Source organism: Carassius gibelio, chromosome A25, assembly GCF_023724105.1.
Source record: "Carassius gibelio isolate Cgi1373 ecotype wild population from Czech Republic chromosome A25, carGib1.2-hapl.c, whole genome shotgun sequence".
NCBI lineage: Eukaryota > Metazoa > Chordata > Actinopteri > Cypriniformes > Cyprinidae > Carassius > Carassius gibelio.
The window spans coordinates 5,040,319-5,062,033 of NC_068395.1; the positions used below are offsets into that span (position 1 = coordinate 5,040,319).

A 21,715-nucleotide genomic window follows, 5' to 3' on the forward strand; every position below is an offset into this window, starting at 1 on the left:
ATGTCTGCATGAGGAGGTGATGAGTCAAAGCTAGAAGCAAGTAGTTCCTGGAAAGCATGCTGCGACGCAGGAGCATGGGTTGCAGAAACATCTAGACGAAGAGTAGGCTTGGGCCTGGCGTAATGAAACTTACTTGGGACCATCCTTAGTTTGCAACATAGAAGGGCATGATCAGTGTCACAATCTGCTGAGTGCAGTGATCAGCAGTGTGTTACTTCCTTCAAATGCTCACGCTTCACCAGTACATGGTCGAGTTGGTGCCAGCGCTTAGAACGTGGACGAAGCCCGGTGACCTTGGAGAAGCTTGAGCCCTGAAAGAATGAAGAGGGAACACAAAGTCTGTGGCTGCTACAAAGTTCCAGTAAGCACTGACCATTATCATGTTGCCATATCCATAGTTTCCCAGAATGTCAGGTCATGCACTAGAGTTAGCACCAACTTGGGCATTAAAGTCACCAAGGATCATCAAACGTTCAGGCGAAGGGGTCTTCTGAACTATGGCGCTAAGTTGACAGTAAAATGATTCCTTTACATTTAAATAAGTGGCTATGATTGTAACGGGTCCAGTTTGTGTGCAGGCGCAGTGAGGAGAGATGTGCGTTCCCTTGGCGTTAGTTCTGACATGGACTGCGTCTCACCTCGTAAATCAGTCCTGATTGATGCAGAACTACTCCGACTTAAAATCTCCATCCCTGCCCTGAGTGAAACCTGGCTGACCCGTGTTGGCGCTGTCCCAGAAAAAAAACTGTACTTTATTCTGGAATGGATACCCAAACAGTGACAGACCAATGCACGGTGTTGGATTTGCAATCCAAAACTAGTAACTTTCCTCAGTGGAAAGACCTGTGCCCATCTCCTCACTACTGACAAATTCACAGCATAACTATGCACAGATGAGACCAACAAACCTGATTTGACGGATATAAGATGCAGTATCGGAACCAAATCGCTCCAATTATAGTCAAAAATGTAGGCAACGGATTGTAATGGTGATTTCGTGTGCTGATTTATCATTCAAGACCTAAATTCTTGTTTTGTCAGTAGTAGTCGCTAGTAGTTTGATATTAGCACTGAAAATAACAAATCCCTCGTGTTCATAGCGCCAGCCAGGAATGAGACCGAGGATGAGGGACTCGGCGACAGTGTGGTCATTAATAGCAATGTTTTTTCTCTTCACAAGTTACTTGTTTAGCTGTCGAAAAGGATTTAAATTGAAACCTACACAAGACTTATACACAGCGTGTGTCTGTATCTCTCACCGAACCTGAATCTCATGTAGGAGAAATGTTTGTGGCGCCAAAACGGCACGTCAGACTTTTATAGCGGATAAAATCTAAGAGTTAAAAATGACTGTTGTTTTACATTATGTCCAGTACTCGCTATATTAATGACTGATTGAAAGCCCTTTTCAAATACTCGCACTTTGCTATTACTTTACTGCCACCTGTTGGCTTCAAAGCAAAAACGCTGATCTGCACTCGGTTTATAAATTGTCATGCTGTTTGGTCTCTTCACTCAGCAAACAATGCAAATGACCTTTCTTTGTAATTACCCATCTTGAAGACTACCTGATAAATCCGACCTAAACAGAAACAGAGTCCGCCAGCAGACAGAGGATCATCAATCCACCGTATTGATGGATTCAAGGATCCTAGGTCAGACCTCAGCCAGATCAACAGCATGATTGATTGCCATTCAGAAATATATGTTGGATTCACAGACAGAACCTTTTCCTTCTTGCTGGCACAGAGAGCGTTTTATTACAAAAAGAAAAAAACTCGATGCATGATCATTGTAGCATTCCCATCACTCTTCAGGTAGAAAGGTGGACTTGTTTGGAGAAGAGAACAGTTATAAAGTTGGGCTGTACTGAATGCAGGCCCAAAGGTAAGAATCACTCTTACTGGCAACATGCAAACAGAGACCCATCTGTGCATTCACTCCAGATCTGAATTTCATCAAGGGGGTGAGTCTCTAACAAACCATCTCTTTGAGAATAAATTAAGTTAAAAACTATACCAAAAAAAAAAAAAAAAGGAAAAGTTTTTGTCCAAATCTTGCTCATGTTGAAAGGATACAAGAAACATTTACAAATAACACTGGTGGCAAAATAAATCATTTCTGAATATCTCAAATCAGCGTCCCCTGATAATAAACGTAAAAATAAAACAGACCGACATAAGTTGCCAATTGAAGATTTCTGTGGTAGCTGTTGCTTTTACTTGGAAATTAAAAAGCAGATTTGTGTGCAAGAGGAAAATCCTATCAAAAAGACAGCTTATGTTTTGGTCACACATTAAATGTTCCAATTGGTATATTTCGGTTATCAATCCTCTCTTTCTGTATACATTTGTCTTTTATAAAATATTTTTTTTTTATTCATACAATCATTTTTAACTATAGCAACATTACTATTCACTTTTAAGTGGCAAGATGTCAAACAATCACCGCATAAGAACAATAGTATATAAACGAATGCCAAAAAAAAAAAAAAAAATCATTAGAGTATGTTTCTCTTCATAACAGTTCAAATTTTCTGTACAACTGTCTAATATGAATATTGCTGGTCCTGATCTGGTGGCATCAGTGCAGTGCTGGAGTAAGAGACAGCAGCAGCAGCAGTGGTGGTGGTTTCTGGGGGGCTCCAGTCTGGCACTGGTCTCTCCGGGTGGTCCTGGTGGAGGGGTGTGCACGTGACAGGAGCTGACTGACAGCACTACTCTCATCATGCCGGACCGTTCACTGCTGTCTCGGGGTTGGCCGTGCACTGCTCTGATCTAGTTGAGAAGAAGAGAGTTGCTTGATGTCAGAGGTGGATGCAACACTAAACTAGAGGAAATGGGAAAAGGTGGAGGGCACAGAACTCACTTGGCTTCGTCCATAGCAGCCGCATCCTCAAGAGGACCATTTAGAGCTTTGCAAGTGGATTTTGCTTGCTCTTCTAAGTGCTTTAGACTGAAGAAAAAAAAGTGAATGTTGGTTACCTTATACACACAATAAATAGAAACATTTTTAAAATTGCCACGTTTTTTTTTGCATAGTGGCGCAGCGCGCTACTGCGATTGAGTGCACACACTGAGACGGGAAAAGGTACGCATAAACTCGTCTTAAGATGGAAACATATGGAAAAAGTGGAGTTTCCTTTAAATAAAAGACTCTTACCCTGGTTTCTGACAGTTGCTAGGAGGACAACTGCTTTTCTCCACTTCCCCACTCTCTGCAACGAACAACTTTGCAGATGCGTCATCAGAGGTAGATCGTGTCTCTTCTTCGCTACAGGACGATCAGAGAGGACAGCGTTTTTAAAGAGTGTTCACTAACACTCTAAAGAATAAAAGCCCCATTTAAAATCCCTGGACAAACATGCAGAATGGAACGGACCACATTAAAAGCAATGGGGCAAAACAGAAAAATGTTCTGAAATGGGGACTGGCGGACATGATGCGAGCATGACGTACAGAGACGGGAGTGACTATAAACCACACAACAACTGGTTAAGACGATGAGCTTGTTTAGTATGCGAGTGTGAAATGATGCTGTAAATTCAAAGTTAGTAATTTTACAAAGTGATCGCATGCCAGCAATCTTTACCTTTGGGGTGGCATCAGGCCAAACAGTCAATTAATTATAACCTCCTCTAAAGTCTCATGCCAGGAAGAACAGGGCAGATTTTTCGACTAGGGGAGGGCTACAGAGATGCATCCTTTATCAGACTGATTTATACAAATTAAAGTTCTTACACAGCCCTGGTTTAAAATGGCCGTGTTAAAGAGCCACGTGACCAAACCGCAGCAAAGGATACAAATCTATAAATCTTTACCTGCGGTGTTGGAAAGACTAGGAAACATATGGGCTTAAAACTTTTGGGATCAGAATGAGCTACATTTAAGGATCCATGGGCCATTTCATGCCGTTAACATCCAGTACATCTGATATTAACATGCAAATGGTGATGGATACATTACGGTTTAAAAAACAAACAAACATACGAACAAACAAAACATGGTTACAAATCAAAACGCAGTGGCTGACATGGGGAAAACCAAACAGAACAAGACACGCCCCCTGATTGGCTGTACATACCGATACGATTTCAACACTCTGAAGCCACAAGTACGCCAAAGAGAGAGAGGAAGCTCATGTTGTAAGAGTTGCAGTTCAAGTAGGAAAGATTGTTCTTTTTTGTGTTCTCAAACAGACAAAACAGATGTTACAAAGCTCTGCATCTTAACAGCCCCCGTTAAAAAGAGACACGGTGGGCGGCTCTAGGTGCAGGAGGAGGAGGAGGATACGTGACAAGGAAAGATCAGGTCTACATGCAGAGTGAAGTGAAGCTTGTGTCTCAAAAGGGGAGAAGAGGAAGTGATGTGAGGCACGGTGTGTGAAACCTGCAGGACTCACCTCTTGAAAATTGCGGTTTCAGTTTTGGCATCTACAGTAAGGCTGACCGTCTCCTTCATAGAGCCGTTGGTGACCGTTTCTGTGATTCGGTCACTGACAGGCTCTTCCTCAGGGTCCAAGCCATCCCCTACCCTCCCTCTAGGGGAAGTCGGGGTGGTCTCATTGGGAAGCCACTCCTCTGTGTCTAAACAACACCATTGTTTTATTCCAAGCACTGCATGTTGACCAATGGACAGAAGGAATAGTTGGAGGGTCTATTCTTACTTTCTTGCTGCATGGGCGCGTTGACTCCCAGAGGGTCTGTTTCTATGCTGGTCTCCATGGCTACAGGGGAATTGCTCCTCAAAGGATCCTTGGGACTAAATAAAGGAGAAAAATTAACATCAAATGAATTTCATTTTACTGATGCTAATTCATCTATTAAACTGAGTTTAAATGAGAAAATATAGCTAGTTAACATTACTTAAAATATACTTTAAGTGAACTTAAAACAAACCTATTACAATGTATGCAGTGTGTGTGTCTTATTATACAGTTTTTTTATTTATTTGTGGGGGGGGGGCATTTAGGGCCGATTCATAGTCAACGCGAGAAACGCGAGCAAGCAACGCGAGTGACGCGCTCCCTTTCATAGTCTAAACAGTGAACGCAAGCGTCACGGGTGATGCGTGTATGCAATACACCGCTCACGCAACAGGGGGAGTAGAGTCGGGTGATATTAGTAGAGTCGGGTCGCGTGATATTCAGATCACAATGGCAACTGAAGAGGAGTGTATTCTGTTGCTGATGAACTATCGTATAAATGTGGATGAATACATATAAGTTCGCATAATTTTTCCTCTTCGCCCGCCAATGTATTCAAACCTTCTTCTTCTGTAAACACAATATACTTGAATTAATGTACAATACTTGCAATGTCGCCTCCACCGACAACGCATAGTATTGCGTGAATCGGCGCGTCGTGTATCAAAAACTAGGACGACACATTTGGCTACGCACCGACGCATAATGGCGGCCGAAGCGTAACGATGCGTAGTCTCGGGGACGCGTATGCGTACAGATGCGTTGACTATGAAACGGCCCTTACAATCAATGCACAATACCCAAAATCTTCTCAGTTTACAATGTAAAAAAAAAAAAAAAAATCCTGGATACATGACCTTACAAGTTTTTGTGCTCAAGCACAATCAGCGCATTTTAAACATGCATTCCCGTATCATGTGAATGTACCTGACAGGTGTGAAGCTGGAGAAGTCAGCCCAACCTCTCTCTGCGTTTGCAGCAGTGTTCGGAGAGTTCCAGCCTGAAGGTTCGGGCACTGCAGTCTGTGAGGTTGAGACAGGTGCGCTGGGAGCCGTGGAGCTGCCCGTGTCCATAGGTATGTCATCAAAATTTGCCGTCCATACCGATCCTGAAACAAAGTAAGACAAGGAACAAGGATGTATGATCCTTGACCTTCAGCTGAATACTAAACGATGTCAGACATGGCAGCTGATCATTTCTATTCTCACCATCCCCAGAGTCCACTTCCATTCTGTCGTCAGAGGTGGCGTTGGTGGATTCGAATGGGTCTCGCTTCCCATCCTCCTCCTCAGAGTCCGTACTATCCTCGCTATCTGTACTTCCTGAGCTCCTGTGTAGGAAGAAAGCCATGGAGAATCAAACGCTGGCGTGATGAAAAACACTTCTCGATGAGTTCCAAGGATTACAATACCTGGGACGTCTCTGAGCTTCCGGTGCGAATGTGACGTCCTTCTCATCCCAGATGTCTTCCTCATCCGATCCTGCATCCTCAAACTGCTGGATCTTTTCCTTACAGCAGGCCTCAAAGAGAGCCATGTTTGCCTACAAGCACAATAGGAACAAACTATGAAAACACATCATGAGCTTTACAAGACATCCAGCTAATAATCTACATTCATTTGATTCAATATCTCATATACTTACACTTTCATTTGTATTCAAGGAAAAATTGATGTCTGATATTCTATCAAAGGGAATACTGCAAGGTTAAAAAAAGAATGGGTTTTAGTTTAGTTAAGCCCTTAAGACCAAAAGCAGCACCCATCACCTACAGCATTACAGACAGTCACCATGCACACAACACCAATCTATTCAAGACACATGGATAATCAGAAGAGACACTTATGTGATCAGATGTAATCTACACTGTATGATCCATGATTTAACACACACAACCCACCGAAACAGGCTTTGTGAGTTCATTGAAAAGCAAAAAAAAAAAAAAGTTAACCAAAAGCCCCCACATACAACGCTAAACTCTCCCAATTTATTTGTTAGCAGCAAAAATGGCGTCAAATCTAAAAAGCATCATGCACGAAAGGTACTTACTCCCCGACATCATCCTGATCGGCAAACTCTTCATCATTGAAGCCAAACTGCTCAATAAAATTGGACGTCATTTGTTGCATCTGATAATCAGAAAAGGCCTGGCAAAACCCAGGACCAACGATAATGATACATATACACTACAAAGCTTCATTTCAAAACAGCTGATAGCAGTTAAGCGTCTTGCATCAAAAAGCACTTAAAGAACTAAAACAATTATAAATGCATTAACAGTTTAAACCGAAATCAATTTATTAAGTATTTTAAGCAGTGCCATTAACAGAATCATTAAGATATTACAAGTAATAGCAGCTTTTGTGAGCTCATCCAGGCACAGACTTACTTGCTGTATGGAGGAGTCCTGATGAAACCCGCTGTCTTTAAAATCTACCTCATCGTCACTGGATGAGTGTATGTGGTGTGTGTTAACCTGAGAATGGATAGGGGGGAAAAAAAGTTTTGATGTCAAATATATAAGCATTATAAAACAGAAGCAGAATTTTTGGAAGCGAGAAAGTGAAACCCACTTACTAAGTCAACAGTGTTTTTCTTGTTTGTATCTGCTAGCTGTCCTGAAGTAAACGCTTCCCATCGTTCCCTATCCTCCTCTGGAAGCTCTGCAAGTGTGCAAATGTAAGTGGAAAAGGCTTTGTTAATAGTCTGAAATGAAGAAAAAACAAAAAGAAACATATGCATTTGAACGAACCTGAGAGGAGCTGCTGAATTTGCGTCCCATTGGGGCCTTTGTCGCTGTTGTGGACTATAGAGTTTGCTATTCTAGTCAGATGACCCATGTAACCTCTCCGCCGCCCACCCTCAGTCCTGAGGAAACAGATGAAGGATTTAGTAAAGACCTCTTCAGACACAGAGTCACAGATGTGTAAACAGGATGGTCCCTCTCCTTCACACGCAAGCGATCAGATTTATGAGTTACTCACTGCTCCTTCTCATTTGATCCCCAGGCATCAAGAATTCTCTGTATTAACTGGCACTTCTGAAAGAGCTGCGGGGCAGAAGAGAGAAGAACACATTAAACGTTGATTTGTCAAGCAAACAGCTTGTTTCCAAAGAGCGAGTGAGTGGATGGGATGATAAACTCACATGTTTAATAAGGATGTTTTCTCTTATGGGCTCTTGGTCGTTTTCTCTGTTGATTTCAGGAGATTCACTTTGGGTTGAAGGCATCGCTAAGATCATCGCCGTACAGATTTCTACTTGTGTGTGTAGAAAATTATTCCACAAGTATTTAAAGTACATGTCCTTGAGACAAAAGAGACAAATTATTTATTTTACATTTTTGGCATTCAAGCAGATTGTATTATACAAACATCCTTTCTTAACTAAATCTTTTGACAACAGGTTCGTTCCAATATGTAATGAGCTTCTGAAGTTTCAGTGTAACTAATTACAAAAAGAGGTAAAAGAATTTATAATATAACAAAAAAATTACTACATCAAGGATTCTCAAGGATCATGGGACACTGGCTGTTTACATGCACAAATATTTGGTTCAATTGGACTTAATTCGTTCTCATTGATGAATCTGATTGTAGTGTATACATGAACGCTAAATGAAGTGATTGGGTTGATGTGAGCGTTTATGTTTCACATGTTGCGTATATATGTTTGCACATAACCACTCTCCTACATGGTTTCTTTAATTGTTTTTAACCGCAGAATATTTATCCATTTATGGATACATGTAAACCGCTGTTTACAAATGGATTACTTGACGACTGGAGTATTGGCTGTTGAAAATTCAGCTTTGCATCTCAATCACTCACTAGTATGACTCCCAATGTGTTGAGGGCAATGAGCTCCTGGTTGATGATATGTGTGTTGGTCTGAAGAAGGCTGGTCACTAGTCGCACCACATTTAGACGAGTATTTCCCACTGGTGGATCCAACACTCCCCAAGTGGTATTCAAGACAGTTTTCTAATCAAATAAAATAAATAAAATAAGTTGATTTTACTTACAAGAAATACTAAAACTACAACACTTAAACAGACTTTGACAAAATAGCATACAACAACTACAAAAACAATATTAATCCAACATATATGGCTGTGTGCAGTAGCCAGGCTTTTCTTTAAAAGGGCAAGATTCTGCCAGGTTATATTTGTACAGGCACAAAGTGTTGCTGTTGTCCCAAAGTAAATGGAATTAGGAAATTTGGAGATTACGGTCTAAGTGAGGTCAGCTGATATAAAGTGCCAAAGTTTAGTCAACAGACATTCATAACGTTTTCACCTTTGGGGGCTCGAGCAAAAGCTGGTGAAAATCTTTCAGCCTGGGTCTGACAGCATCTAGGATACTCTGATTGACAGAGAATGAAGGGTGGTTCATTCCAGAGGGACAAATCTCCAGATGGCCTTCAAACCTGAAAGGAAAAACCATGGAGGATATTCAGATATGAACAAGGACCACTGAAAACCAATATAAAAATAATAAAATGCACTTACGCTGGTCTCCGTGTCTCAAATAGGGTCAGAAGAATCTGGATCACACTGACTATGGCAGACTCATTCTTCTCTTTGTCAAAGATGTTTGACAGCAACTGCTCCACCGTCTCTTGTCTGAAAAGGCAGACAAACAGTCCATTCAGTACTACAGCATTAACGTGCCTGAAACTAGAGCTCAACCTTAATCCCTTCAAAAATGCAGCTTTCTAAAGTCACTAGAAGGAATTGTATTGACATGGAAAACTCACTTCTCTAGTGTGGCCAGCAGAGGGTCGGGCTCTGAGCAGCCCTGCACCTGGAACATTTGATCTCTGCTCAGCCGAATGATCTCACAGAGTGACTGAGACGCGTTTGAGTGTCTCTGTGTGGAGGGAACAAGCATTTATTGTTGCAAAGCTAGCGAGCCAAGTGAGGATGGGTCACTAGGACTCAACAACAAGGGCTGGTCAGACATGCAGTTTTTTTTTCTTCTCTCAAACCCAACATTTCACCACAAAAATTAAAATGTAAACAAATTACAATTCAAATTTATTTAGATCAGAGACGCCCAAATTTTTTAATATGAAGGGCCAAAAATGTAATATTTATAAATGCATTATATTTTAAACGAAAAAAATAATATAAATATATAATTTTTTATTTATTTTTATAATGAAAAGAATTTAAGGGAAAAAAAAAGAATTGTTGCAATTGCATGTTTTTACTCTCCAACTTTGAAAAATAAATATTAATGAAAAAAATATATTTTTTAAAAAAAATGCATTACATTTCTTTACTGGACTTACATCCTCATCTTGTGATGGCTGCACCATGTCAACCAGCCGCTGTATAACTTTCTCTTCATTTAGCCACTGCAGGAGAACAGATGAAGAGGAAAATGTGAGGTGGTATTACGATGACAGTGAAATGACTAATCCATGATGAATTCCCTGCTGTATTTAAATGAAAAACATCCATATCTACAACACAAAAACTTATACATGCACAAAACCAAACTGCTTTTTACCCCAACAAAACAGAGATGCAACATCATGAAAACCTTTCTTGTAAGTATGAAAACTCACATTTAATACATCTTGTCTAAGCTGCTGTGGCTCGATGCAGGTGAGCATCCGGAGCAGGAGGTCCATAATGGCCGAGGTCCCTATGTGCTTGATCAACAGATCCACAAAATCTTCCCTCTTCCTGAGGAACTCTACGATCTAGATACAGGAAGGAGATATAGTTCACCTTTATGCATCCATGTGAATCTGAACCAGTATGTCTGATCACATACCTGCTCTGGTTTCCTCCCAATGAGGATGCTCAGGACCTTGCTGAAGAAACTGGCCAGAAGCGGATTGAGGGGAGGCTCATTCTGTAGGAAGCTGTAGAGTTTCATCAGTAAATTTTCATCTTCACCCAGCATGTCATTGATCTGGCTAACATCTGAGGTCAGGAGTTCACAGGATATGTTGGGATACCTTTAAATAAAAAGACAAGCAACACCTCCATTTAACGGACCTCAAACAAGAAATCCAACATAAGTCAATAAGTCATAAAGAAGCTTAGCACAGCAATTTTTAGAACAAATGTTTTTGTCGATCAAGAATCAAATGTTATTATTACTTATATTTGATCTTCTCCTCCACATCGTCATTGGGCTCCTGAGTGATGTAGCTCACGAGATCCTCCATGCACTGTGGCCTCACCAGGAAGTCCACGAGCTTGTGGTTCTGAGACTTGCACTCCTGTAAGACATCCTCCTCATCCATCACCTCTGTCAGCGTAACATCCTCCTTTTCCAGGAGTGTGTCAATGTGGGATGTCGTGTGCAGATCAAACTTCCAAAACATGGTGCTGCTGAGGAATTAATAAATAGGAGGGGTGGTTTTCAGATTAGGTTTGTTCATCTAGGAGTTTTGTTCTTTTTTTTTGTGAGCTTTGTATTATCACTTTGACTGAAGAGAAGCTAAAATGTGACTAATTGTGAAAAGGCTTACCTGAGTGTCGCAGAGACCAGAGGGTAAAAACTCTGATTAAAAATAAAAGAATGCTTGTGCTCTTTGGGACTTCTGGCCCATTACAGGCACCACAGGCGGCAGAAACTGGACAGACCCTTAAACAAAGGACACATGCAGCAGAAATGTCCCCAGCCACAGCATAAACACTCAACACACACCTGCAACAGAGAACAGACAGAACCTGGTAAAGAACAAATACATCTCTTCTTTAACCCAACTAATATGACTGGAGTCTGATTTAATACAGAAACAATGCACCAGTTCACACAAAACAAACGGCAGTTTTGTTTGTGGGAAAAACAGACAAAAGTTTAAAGAAAACCTAGTTCCTTGTTGTGATGTTGACAACCTAGCAACACAAAAGTCACTCTCACCAGACTAACTCCTCTGATCGGTCGGTCTGTAACAATTATCAACACAAACCACACATGACTGTGGTTTTATTTTTGTTTGTTTTCCTAACAAAGGAAAGTGCACATCATTTCTAAAACAAGAGACTCAATTATGTCAGGTTAAATCCCAAAGTCCATTTGACAGGTCTGGCATTAAATTATTATAATTGGAGACATCACATGCATTATTTGCGGTAGGCAAGATACAATTTTTCCAGTCTACAAGGTGGATGGACACACATCACTGAGGTGAAAGGTCACAAAGCTGACAAATAGCCATCCTCACTTTCTTGAATGACTAAGAGGAAGGAAAGCTTATATTAATAGACTAAGGGGGCTGGGCTAGGCTCCCCCAAAAGAGCTTTGACATTGGCCTCCTTCCATCCTCCAGCAAACATGCTTTCCGTCAATTTACATTCAAAAAAAACAAAAAACATTAAACAAACAACCCAAAATTCTTCCTGAAAGAACTCTCTGCTTTAAAAGTTCTTGTGCCAATGTCGGACTTAAAATAACAATCATTAAACCATTAAAGTGCAGAATTATATTAACTTGTTATTGATTCAATTTTGATCTTTAATGATCTTAAATGTGTATTAACTTTCATTGTATTAAAATGATACAAGTATGAAATGTCATTGCTCTTACAGCCTTAGGGGGCTGTGCTTACATGTGCTAAGAGCTATTCACCCTCTCCTCCCGAGACACGTTAAAGTCTCTGGTAAATTGGGAGAAGAGCAGAGTAAACTTTACAGTTACCTACACAATCTGTATATATCATCAATAAACATGTCGTCAGATTATATTTGTAGGGGTCATTATTGCCGTTTCCAGAGACATCAGTGTATTTTACAATGTTTGTAAATTTAAAGGTATGTTTTTGCTAGTACTCATGTGCATTTAAATATCTGAAACATAAAATAAGCATTATATGGTTGAAAACACTGAATATGTTTGATAATGACAAGCGCTCAGCGTGTCCGATCTGGCTCTGTGCCAGTTTAAGTGTGAAAGTGAATTAAATTCAGCAGATGATGACGCGAAGCACTGAAAGTTCTAATCACACTAAAATGACATGTGAGCGTTTGCCTCAGGGACCAGCCAAGACTGGTGTGATCATACACATTAAAGGGTTAAGTGCGCCTTTCTGAAGATTCTGGTCCACTCGCTCAATCCGCTCAGGCCGGCTCGCTCAACCCAGTTTATAATCTGAGCATAAGTGCATTTTATCTTGTGTATACTTTTCACAGGCTTTATAATCCAGGTGTATTTTGTAAAGATCTACGCACATTTCATCATAATGAACCTGTTTTGAATGCTCTATTGAACAACGGCAGCTATTTTCATGGAAATAAAGTGACGAACGAAAACAAAACGTAACGTAAACAAAAATCATATACACTTAAGTTTTTGCCTTTTAGGTAGGCTGTAAAGTTAGATTAATATAATGAATACATTAATTAATACAATTAGTCAAATTAAGAAGAATGTAAAATGTTGAAACATGATAATTGCTATTTATTAGCATGCACAATTTCAGACAATTATCCAAGAATTTTGGTAAAAACAGTAAAGAATTAGGCCAACTAGAGAAATTTTATGTCAGAGCGGAACCTAAGCGGGAATTGGTTTACGGTGAGCGGGAGCGGAATATTAAGAGAGCACTTGTTGGGCGGTTGAGCAACTGAGTGGACCGTCACACCGCTCCGCTTCGCTCACTTGCTCTGACGGTGGCAACAGAGAGAAAAAAAGTTATTCCTTCTTACTTTGCGTGAACATTTGGGCAGCTTTATGCAAATCTTCCCACATAGTGATGTAGAGTTGTGGGGGCGTGTTTGAGTGAGCTGTTTTAGGGGGGGGAGTGGTTGACTCTTAACTTTCAGAAAGAAAGATTTGATTTGAGACTTTAGTTTTTGCAACATCACACCTTCTTTATGCACCAAGAGCTTGTAACACTCTTGTAACACTCCAAGAGAAAGGAAAAATTTAAATCACATCATATGACTTTAATAATAATATTGACAAAGGGTAGATCAACAAAATATTCACACAAAAATGGAACAGCTTACACTACTGCATAATGTTTTGGAGTCAGTATGGTGGTCAAAAACTGACAGTGAATTCAACGTTAAAAATTTTGTGTGTATAATTATTTTTTTCCCTCAGTATTACAAAAAATTAAAAATAAAAAGCACATCCTGATACTGAACTCACTAGTCATCAGTGACGCATGCATAGCCCATTGAGGTTTAAATTAACATGTAGCGGTGAGCCAAATAGGACATCTATAATTATATGCATGCATTAAACAACACACACACCACGGATTCTATTCTGTATTTGAGATCGCATGACTTGTTTATATTAAGACTCTGCATAACACTGACATATAAAAGACATTACGGAAAGTGGACATACTTTTGGCCAATAAACCTCTGCAACTGGATAAGGATTTTCAAAATTATTTTAATAATGAAATAACTATAAGAATGCATTACTTTTTCATCTTTAAAGTAAGGAAAATTTCACCTGCGCTGAAACCTGAATGGTGCAAAAGGCTAAATTTCCATGTTCAATGTCAACATAACTTGGTTGTCAAGTAGGCCTACATCTTGACACTTGCTTTGAATGTCAACCATTTCTAACACCTTGTACCACTACTTAGCTGTGATTTACTGGTGTCTTCCTTCCTCACGTAGCATTTCCAGACATTTACATTCAGTCCCAGTCTTTTCAGAAGATCATAGATCACCTGTACCATTCAGCTAGAGTAGCTCTGAGCTGAAGAAAATCCTTGTGACTCCCTCTCAGGGTCTATAAATGTGTTGCCAAACCTCTCCAGCATCCCAGAGGCCAAAACGCCACCACAAGTCCTCCGGCTGCACTCAGAATCAAGCCTGCAAAGCCGTTTTCCCTGACCGGACCATAAAATGTGCTGCCATGTCAAACCAGCTAGACTGCTTACAAGAGTGAGTGATCTTCTCATACTTAACAGTCTACTATGAGGATTCCCATGCGATCACATAACCCAAGTTTAGAAATAAACCGCAGTAAGATTGTAGTGATCTTTATGTGGATGGGCCAAAATAAAGGTAAATAAATAGATTGTGATCAGCACATATACTAAACAACTTTGCTACAGAGATTGAGAACTGTGTGTTCAAAGTCTAGACAGAAATAAGGTATCAAACACCACACTGCTATAATTCCCCATTTCTATAATTTTAAACTTACCTTCAGGGATCCTTATAAAACACATTAACAACTATTTTATATGAAATATAACATTATCTCAAAAAACATTTAACATTTTCAGGCATCTTGTCTGTTTGTATTCTGGCTGTGTATCAATCCCAACTGAACTGCATACCAAGATTTTGGAGCACCACAGGCGCGTTAGAACATCCCAATACAACCTTCATATGCACATAACATTGACCAAAAACGTTGTCTGTGTGGACCGCTCAGTAGGATTCGGCAAACAGCCTTTGTGTCTTACTTTCTGAAGTTTTTCTGCATGTCAGGCCCCGGCATTAGCCGACACGGAGCTTCCGCCAGCGCAATATTACAGTTCGGACACCTTCTTACAGTCTGTGCTGGTTTAAATATGTAATAATCCCGAAAATGTTGGAATAATTTAGTTAAATGTGAAAAATGGTTGGAAATATACGCTGCTCTGATTCATCAAAACAGAGAAGTGGTAACGTTAACTGGCCAACGCTAAGCTAACAGAGACACACACAACACAAATACGTACCGATTAAGAAAGCGGAATACTGCCGAAGCCCGGCATGAAGACCGGCGAACCTTTGGATAAAACGGTCACCGGACTAAAAAAAGAAAAAATGGGGCGAGGTATGAAAGAATGAGGTGTTTATAACAGATTGTGACAGGCGCGAAAGAGAGACCATCGGAGAGTTCACTTTTCAAGATGGCGGTGTTTCAACTTCAACAACCCCAACCCCCACCTGAGGTAGCGGAGCTGTCAATCAAAATACAATGCTACACGCTGATTGGCTATAGTGGGTGTCAATTAAAGCTGGTCGTGTTTGTAAATCTCGGACTGTGTGAGGTAAATCTTCGATTTAGAAACGCCACGAAACCAGAGATCATCTTTGCAACCGTATGCTCTCAGTGGGAATTAAATTAATGTAATAATTATATAAGTTGAGGCTATATTTAAGTGAAATTAAATCATTAAGACACACCCACAGCAGTTAAGGCCAATAGAATTTTGCTGGATTTAAAATCGCTCGTCTGATTGGATCACGAAAATGTCAATCAAGTACCGAATTCAAAACTAAAAGTACAGCGAAAAAAAAAACAGACAAAATGATGTGTCTTACCTTCTTTGTGAGAGCTTGTCCCATGAACGAATTTCTTACATTTCAACATATCCAAGATATAAAGACAACGCGGTTATAGTTTCTTCACAACGTTGCACAAAGCAGCCCGTTCACAGTGTCGCTTTCAGAATCGCCTTAACCGGCTCGTTACTTGCAGCAACGCCCTAGCAACAATAAGACGTCACGGTGATTGACATGCTGGTGGTCCAATCAGCTAGCAGTGCATGAACCACATATTACTGAATGGAGCATCTAGTTTGGCTCAAGAAAGGCATTATTTAAACGGCAAACCAACATGAAACTGATTGCATAAAACAGGAGTTTAATCATTTCAAGATATTTCTAAAATAAATAAATTCTCTATAATTAAATGAAATGAAAGCATTTCCCTCTGTCTCTCTTTATATATATATATATATATATATATATATATATATATATATATATATATATATATATATATATATATATATATATATAATTCCTTAAGAAAGACATTATTTCACATAACATAATTCCCATCAAATAAAACACAAATGTTAAAAGGGATAGTTCATGCAAACAAATAAATAAATACATAATTCATTAATTAATTTCTGGGTGAACTATCTCTTATAGGAGAACCTGGTCTTTCTACTGTTTTTTTTTTTTTTTTTTTTATGTGTTTAAGTGTTTCAATTTCTTGAGCCCATTGATAAAATATGGGTCAAGAGGTCATGTGCTCTATAGCCTGTCATAGTGCAGACAGGCAATTACAGGTTTAGTGTAGCGTGCCAAATAAGATCAGACATGTGACCCTATGTTAAATGTGATGCATAAATCTACAGCGTCAGGCTGTGGAACTGATCTGTTACAGCTGATGACAGCTGTATTTCAGACATGCATGATTCTGTGCTGCATGTTCCATACACATAACAAAATCTGCAATGGATTCATACAGAATAGAGTAAACCCAGCTAGATTTACCTTTTCATATGCGTCAAATTAACCCTATTCACTGCCTTTCCACTGTGTCTGATTGACTGCCATGTGGGTTTCTATGATAAAAACCATGATTTTACTGAAGTGGTTTTGCATCCGTAAAAAAAAAAAAAAATATATATATATATATATATATATATATATATGTATATATAGAGCCCCTTTTTTACATTTGATTCATTTTACATTTACATTTTTCCCCCTGAGGAACTCTCTTCACTGAGCAAAAGATGCTTCTCATGTCATCTTTCGTCAGACAGAGGCAGTCACGATTATGGTCCAGCTTTTTGTTCTGTTTCTATATCTGCTGCGTGTTCTGTCAGGCAGATCTCAGATGAATAAGACTCAAAAAGAACTGAACAAAGAATTGCATGCTATAGGGAATTATATATTTGGGGTCATTAATCACAGACTAATTAGCATGGTGATTATATATAAAGAATTCAATTAAATAAACTTTTAACCTAACTGTAACATTATACTTTTCATCATTAGACATCATTTAGCTGGCTCCCACAATTGTCATGTTTTATTGTTTTTATAGGATCATTTGGTCCTTGCAATTTAGGCCAAGCATAGTCCACACACATGCATTGAAGCTACACACTAATTTTTTTATTTTTCCTCATGAGGTGAGTCTGTTCTCATGTGTCTTTTTTCCAAGCTGTGTTTATAGCTCTTCTACCACGCAGATCATAGACAAAGACAGACAGATGGGTACATGGAGGGGTGTCGACACCTCCCCTCCCCCTCAGCCCAGTCAGAAGCCTCACAATATGTGTTTACTTTTGTCAAGGCCTGAAGACAGGCCTTTAAGATGAAAAATGAGAAAGGAGAATGTACATTTAGTTCCTTACTGCAGCTACAAACTTTGGGCCCCATTTTTATAGCATGGGCATCTCTGAAGTGACATTTGTACTACATCCATATAATAAAATGTGCTTATATACTGTATATATATATATAGTATATGTATAAATTTAATTATAAATGGAATTATTATTATATCATCATCATTGGTGTTGCTGTTGTGAAACATTAAACTAGCATTAAATAGGTTCTGAAATGTGACCCTGGATCACGCTGGGGTATATTTGTAACAATAGACAAAAAAACAGATTGTATGGGTCAAAAATATCTATTTTTCTTTTATCATTAGGATATTAAGTAAAGATAATGTTCCATGAAGTAAATTTTGTAAATTTCCTACTGTAAAAAATAAAAACATAATTTTTAAATTGTCATATGCATTGCAATTAATCTGGACAATTTTAAAAGTGATTTTCTCAGTATTTAGATTTTTTGCACACTCAGATTCCAAATTTTAAAATAGTTGTATCTTGAAAATATTGTCAGATCCTAACAAACCATACATCAATGGAAAGCTTATTTATTCAACTTGTATACATCTAAATTTCGAGAAATTGACCCTTATGACTTTTTGTGGTCCAGGGTAACAAATAAGGGATTCATATGATTGGTGAGGAGGGCAACACTAAAATAATTTTTAGGCCTATTTCCGTTTTTTCCACATGAGGGCAGCAGAAGACAAAACTCCTGAAATCTCTATCACTCATGGCAATGATCAAACACACATTTATTTTATTACCCTAACATGCAATTCCACCAAGGCAATGTCACATTCAACAATAACATTTCCTAACGCTCTGTTTAGAGTGATCCCAAGTGTTTCTGCATTCTTGCTCATGTTTGTTGGGTTACCACTGGACTGAGACGCACCGAACTCAGTTCAATTAACAGCTGCTTGATTGCAGCCTTGGGCTCCTCATTCACTGCAAATATGGGATTGTTGGAAATAACACACTTGCCTTTAAGAAGTCACGCCATTTGAGGAATCCTTTACCTTCGTAGCTCAAAAGGCAAGTTATACACCTTAATATAAGAATAATGACTGGCACCATGATGTTAAAAGACATCAATATTACATCTCTTAAAATAGAACCTTTATTATATATAAAAATGCTTTTGATACAAAAATTGTCACAAGTGTGCATTATATGAGGCATTTTTGTACACAAGACAAAGACATTGGTGGTGCACCGAAGAGCAAAAAGCATCTTGGTGTAAGTGGATGGTACGATCAAGACAGATTCTGCCAAAGTGGTATAAAAATTCAAATAAACTCCATTCAGTCACATTCACAATGAACAGTTGAGGGCAATGTAATGAGATCAATAGCTTGAAACCTAATCTGCATCATCTGTTAAAATGATCTTTGTTGAGTTCTCTATTATCATAAATATCTAATATTTGCCTTTAAAGACATTGCTCTTTGTCTTTTTGCACGGCTAACTGTAAAAGCAAAACTCATGTAATCAGAGTTAAGAGGACAACTCAATTTGTATCTTTTTCTGCAGCTATAATTCTAAGTTTTTATGGACACCTAATTACAATAAGTGCTCAATTTGGCAAGAAACAAATATTTCATGATGGTTTTGATCAAACAGACATACATGGCATTTCAACGTGTGCTACAAAACATGTTAAAACTGCAAAATAAATCTACTCTTTTGATTAACATTTTAAAGAGGGAAACAATTCTTCAACTTTACCAAAAAAAAGGAGGGAATTTCAAACCACACTTTTCTAAGTTGCATTAAAAAAGCAGTTTGCTACCATATTATCACGATAAAATAAACCACATATATATTCATGTTCAAATCATAGCTTAGTTTTACTGTATTATTATTAGTAGAATTATTATTTGTAGCTTTTTGCAAAACACCTACAATGAGTTCAGTACATGAGATATGATAAAATCCATGTAGTTCACTACAAAGCAGGCGACTTTCTTCTTTTTAAAGAGATAGTTAACATTTTTCCTCATTTACTCACCGTCATGTCATCTCAAACCTTTATGACCTTCTTTTTTTTCGTAGGACATAAAATGAGATATTTAGCAGAATGTCCAAGCTGCTGTACAATCAAAGTGAATGGTGACAATGACTACTAAGTCAATAGTCATCTTCAGAAGACTTTGAATATAGTGTAAAAGTCTCATATGTTCATATGTATCACTATGGAAAAGAGCAGCTCGGAAATTCCTCTAAACGTCTCCTTCAGTGTTTTACAGAAAAAAATGAGCCATGCAGGTTTGGAACAACGAGATTTGAATATTTAGTCGAACTACCCCTTTAAATGTAAATCTAAACAAGACATTATCTCCTTCAAAGTAATGGCGTTTCAAATGTATATTCTGATACGACTAAACACAACCGAAGCTCTTTAGCGATGAGAGATTAATAACAATTTTACAATGGTCTATGGTCAGTTCTCATTATATAAACAAAACATTTCAGCTGTCTGTTTTCATTTGTCATTATTTACAGTAAAAGATGTATGTACAATAGCAGCAAACACACTTTTGGTAAACAGGACAAACCAAACATAAGCTTGGAATCATATCATATTCACATAGAACATAATTAAAACAACATATCGTGGCCATTACGAAAAAAAAACAATTATTTACTTAATTACACATATGTACAACTCCTCCGCAGCGGATGATTTTGGCATTTGTTTTTTTTCCCGAGGATTTGGTTTGCATCTAAACTCCTTGTTAAGTGGTATTATGAAAAACAAAGAAGATTAAATCACAACCATCCTGAAACAATATGTTCATATTCTGACATAGCTTGTAGCAATATGGGGGAGGGGTGGGGGGATGTCTTATTAAAAATTGAATTAATTTGTGCAAGCAGTGTCCTGGCACGACTGCTGTACATTTATTCAGGATGAATTTCCCGTCCCTCCGCAAAAAGCTGAAATGTTTCTTGAACAAAGTGTGTGGAAAATAAAATAAAATCTTTGTTTCTTCTTTTAAAACTATTTAAAACTATTTACAAAGTGCGGCCGTTTGCTGGGTGTCACGAGGAGTCCGTGCAGGGCGAGGGGGGCGGGGGACACAGGTGGAAGTAGCTGCGTTCGGTGGAGGGCGAGGGGGGGCAGCTCTCCTCCGCTGACATGTACTGACTGCGTGGGGTGGGGGGTGGAGGGTAGGGGTCAGAGTCTGAATTGAGGTCCATGTAGTACTTGTTGGTTTTCCAGCGGCTCGTGGTGTAGTCGCTGTCACACACGTCTGTGCTGCAGGGGGTGGTGGGGGGCGCGACCCCTCGCATCACATACGGCCTGCGGAGGGCAAACATTCGAAGATCAGTAACTTGAGATGTTGGACCTATCTATCTGTCTGTCCAGTCTCTCATCTGTCCTCTATTCAGGCATCCTTTTATCTATCTATGCAATTATCCTCCATAAATGCCTTATCAAGCGCAAGGTTGGGGGTTCGATTCCCAGGGAACACATGATAGGTAAAAATTGATAGCCTGAATGCACTAAGTCACTTTGGATAAAAGCGTCTGCTAAATGCATAAATTTAATTTAATTTAATAAATCTACATATCTATCCTAACATACCAAACATTTGAGCTAGCTACCTACCTATCAGCATATCTGTCACCGCCACACCAGATTTTTGAGTTATCTAACTAAAAGCACATCATCATACCTACCCCTACCATAAAAGAAATTTGATCTAACTTCTTACCTATCAGCATATCTACTCTGCCATACCAGATATTTGAGCTATCTGCCTAAAGCACATCAACATACCTACCCTACCATGTTGGACATTTGAGTTATCTACCTTCTTATCTACCTACCTACCTACCTTTCAGCACATCTACCCTAACTATCCAGATATTTACGCTACATACATGTCAGCATATCTACCCTACCATTCCAGATATGAGCTGTCTA

General features: G+C 39.0%; 2 protein-coding genes across 9 annotated transcripts in view; both read right to left on the reverse strand.

The window, feature by feature from the left end:
* Nucleotides 1–2,183: 2,183 nt before the first annotated feature.
* On the reverse strand, nucleotides 2,184–16,121 carry ppp6r3 (protein phosphatase 6, regulatory subunit 3). 8 transcript variants are annotated; one of them, XM_052543959.1, is made up of 26 exons: nucleotides 15,956–16,121; nucleotides 11,197–11,375; nucleotides 10,823–11,056; nucleotides 10,491–10,677; nucleotides 10,279–10,416; nucleotides 10,000–10,065; nucleotides 9,463–9,575; nucleotides 9,215–9,328; nucleotides 9,003–9,132; nucleotides 8,535–8,687; nucleotides 7,852–8,010; nucleotides 7,689–7,753; nucleotides 7,457–7,572; nucleotides 7,282–7,367; nucleotides 7,094–7,180; nucleotides 6,754–6,851; nucleotides 6,349–6,403; nucleotides 6,116–6,246; nucleotides 5,913–6,034; nucleotides 5,632–5,812; nucleotides 4,666–4,760; nucleotides 4,402–4,585; nucleotides 4,084–4,101; nucleotides 3,163–3,273; nucleotides 2,869–2,955; nucleotides 2,184–2,777 (listed from the first exon to the last, which is right to left on the reverse strand). In XM_052543959.1, exons 3-26 carry the CDS (start codon nucleotides 11,047–11,049, stop codon nucleotides 2,726–2,728), a joined length of 2,775 nt encoding a protein of 924 aa, XP_052399919.1. In that variant the 5' UTR covers nucleotides 11,050–11,056; nucleotides 11,197–11,375; nucleotides 15,956–16,121; the 3' UTR covers nucleotides 2,184–2,725. The 8 variants fall into 8 exon arrangements, with proteins under 8 accessions (XP_052399919.1, XP_052399920.1, XP_052399924.1 ...); XM_052543960.1 differs by lacking the exon at nucleotides 15,956–16,121 and adding an exon at nucleotides 15,367–15,571 and having other exon boundaries at nucleotides 10,823–11,053; XM_052543964.1 differs by lacking the exon at nucleotides 15,956–16,121 and adding an exon at nucleotides 15,367–15,571 and having other exon boundaries at nucleotides 6,754–6,800.
* A 2,762-nt stretch (nucleotides 16,122–18,883) lies between these two features.
* The window catches only part of LOC127946989 (low-density lipoprotein receptor-related protein 5), a 58,347-nt gene continuing 55,515 nt past the window's right edge, over nucleotides 18,884–21,715 (reverse strand). Inside the window, exon 24 of the mRNA XM_052543855.1 lies at nucleotides 18,884–21,088. Coding sequence (XP_052399815.1) covers nucleotides 20,827–21,088 — 262 coding nt within the window. The 3' untranslated portion in view covers nucleotides 18,884–20,826. The remainder of the gene's footprint in view (nucleotides 21,089–21,715) is intronic.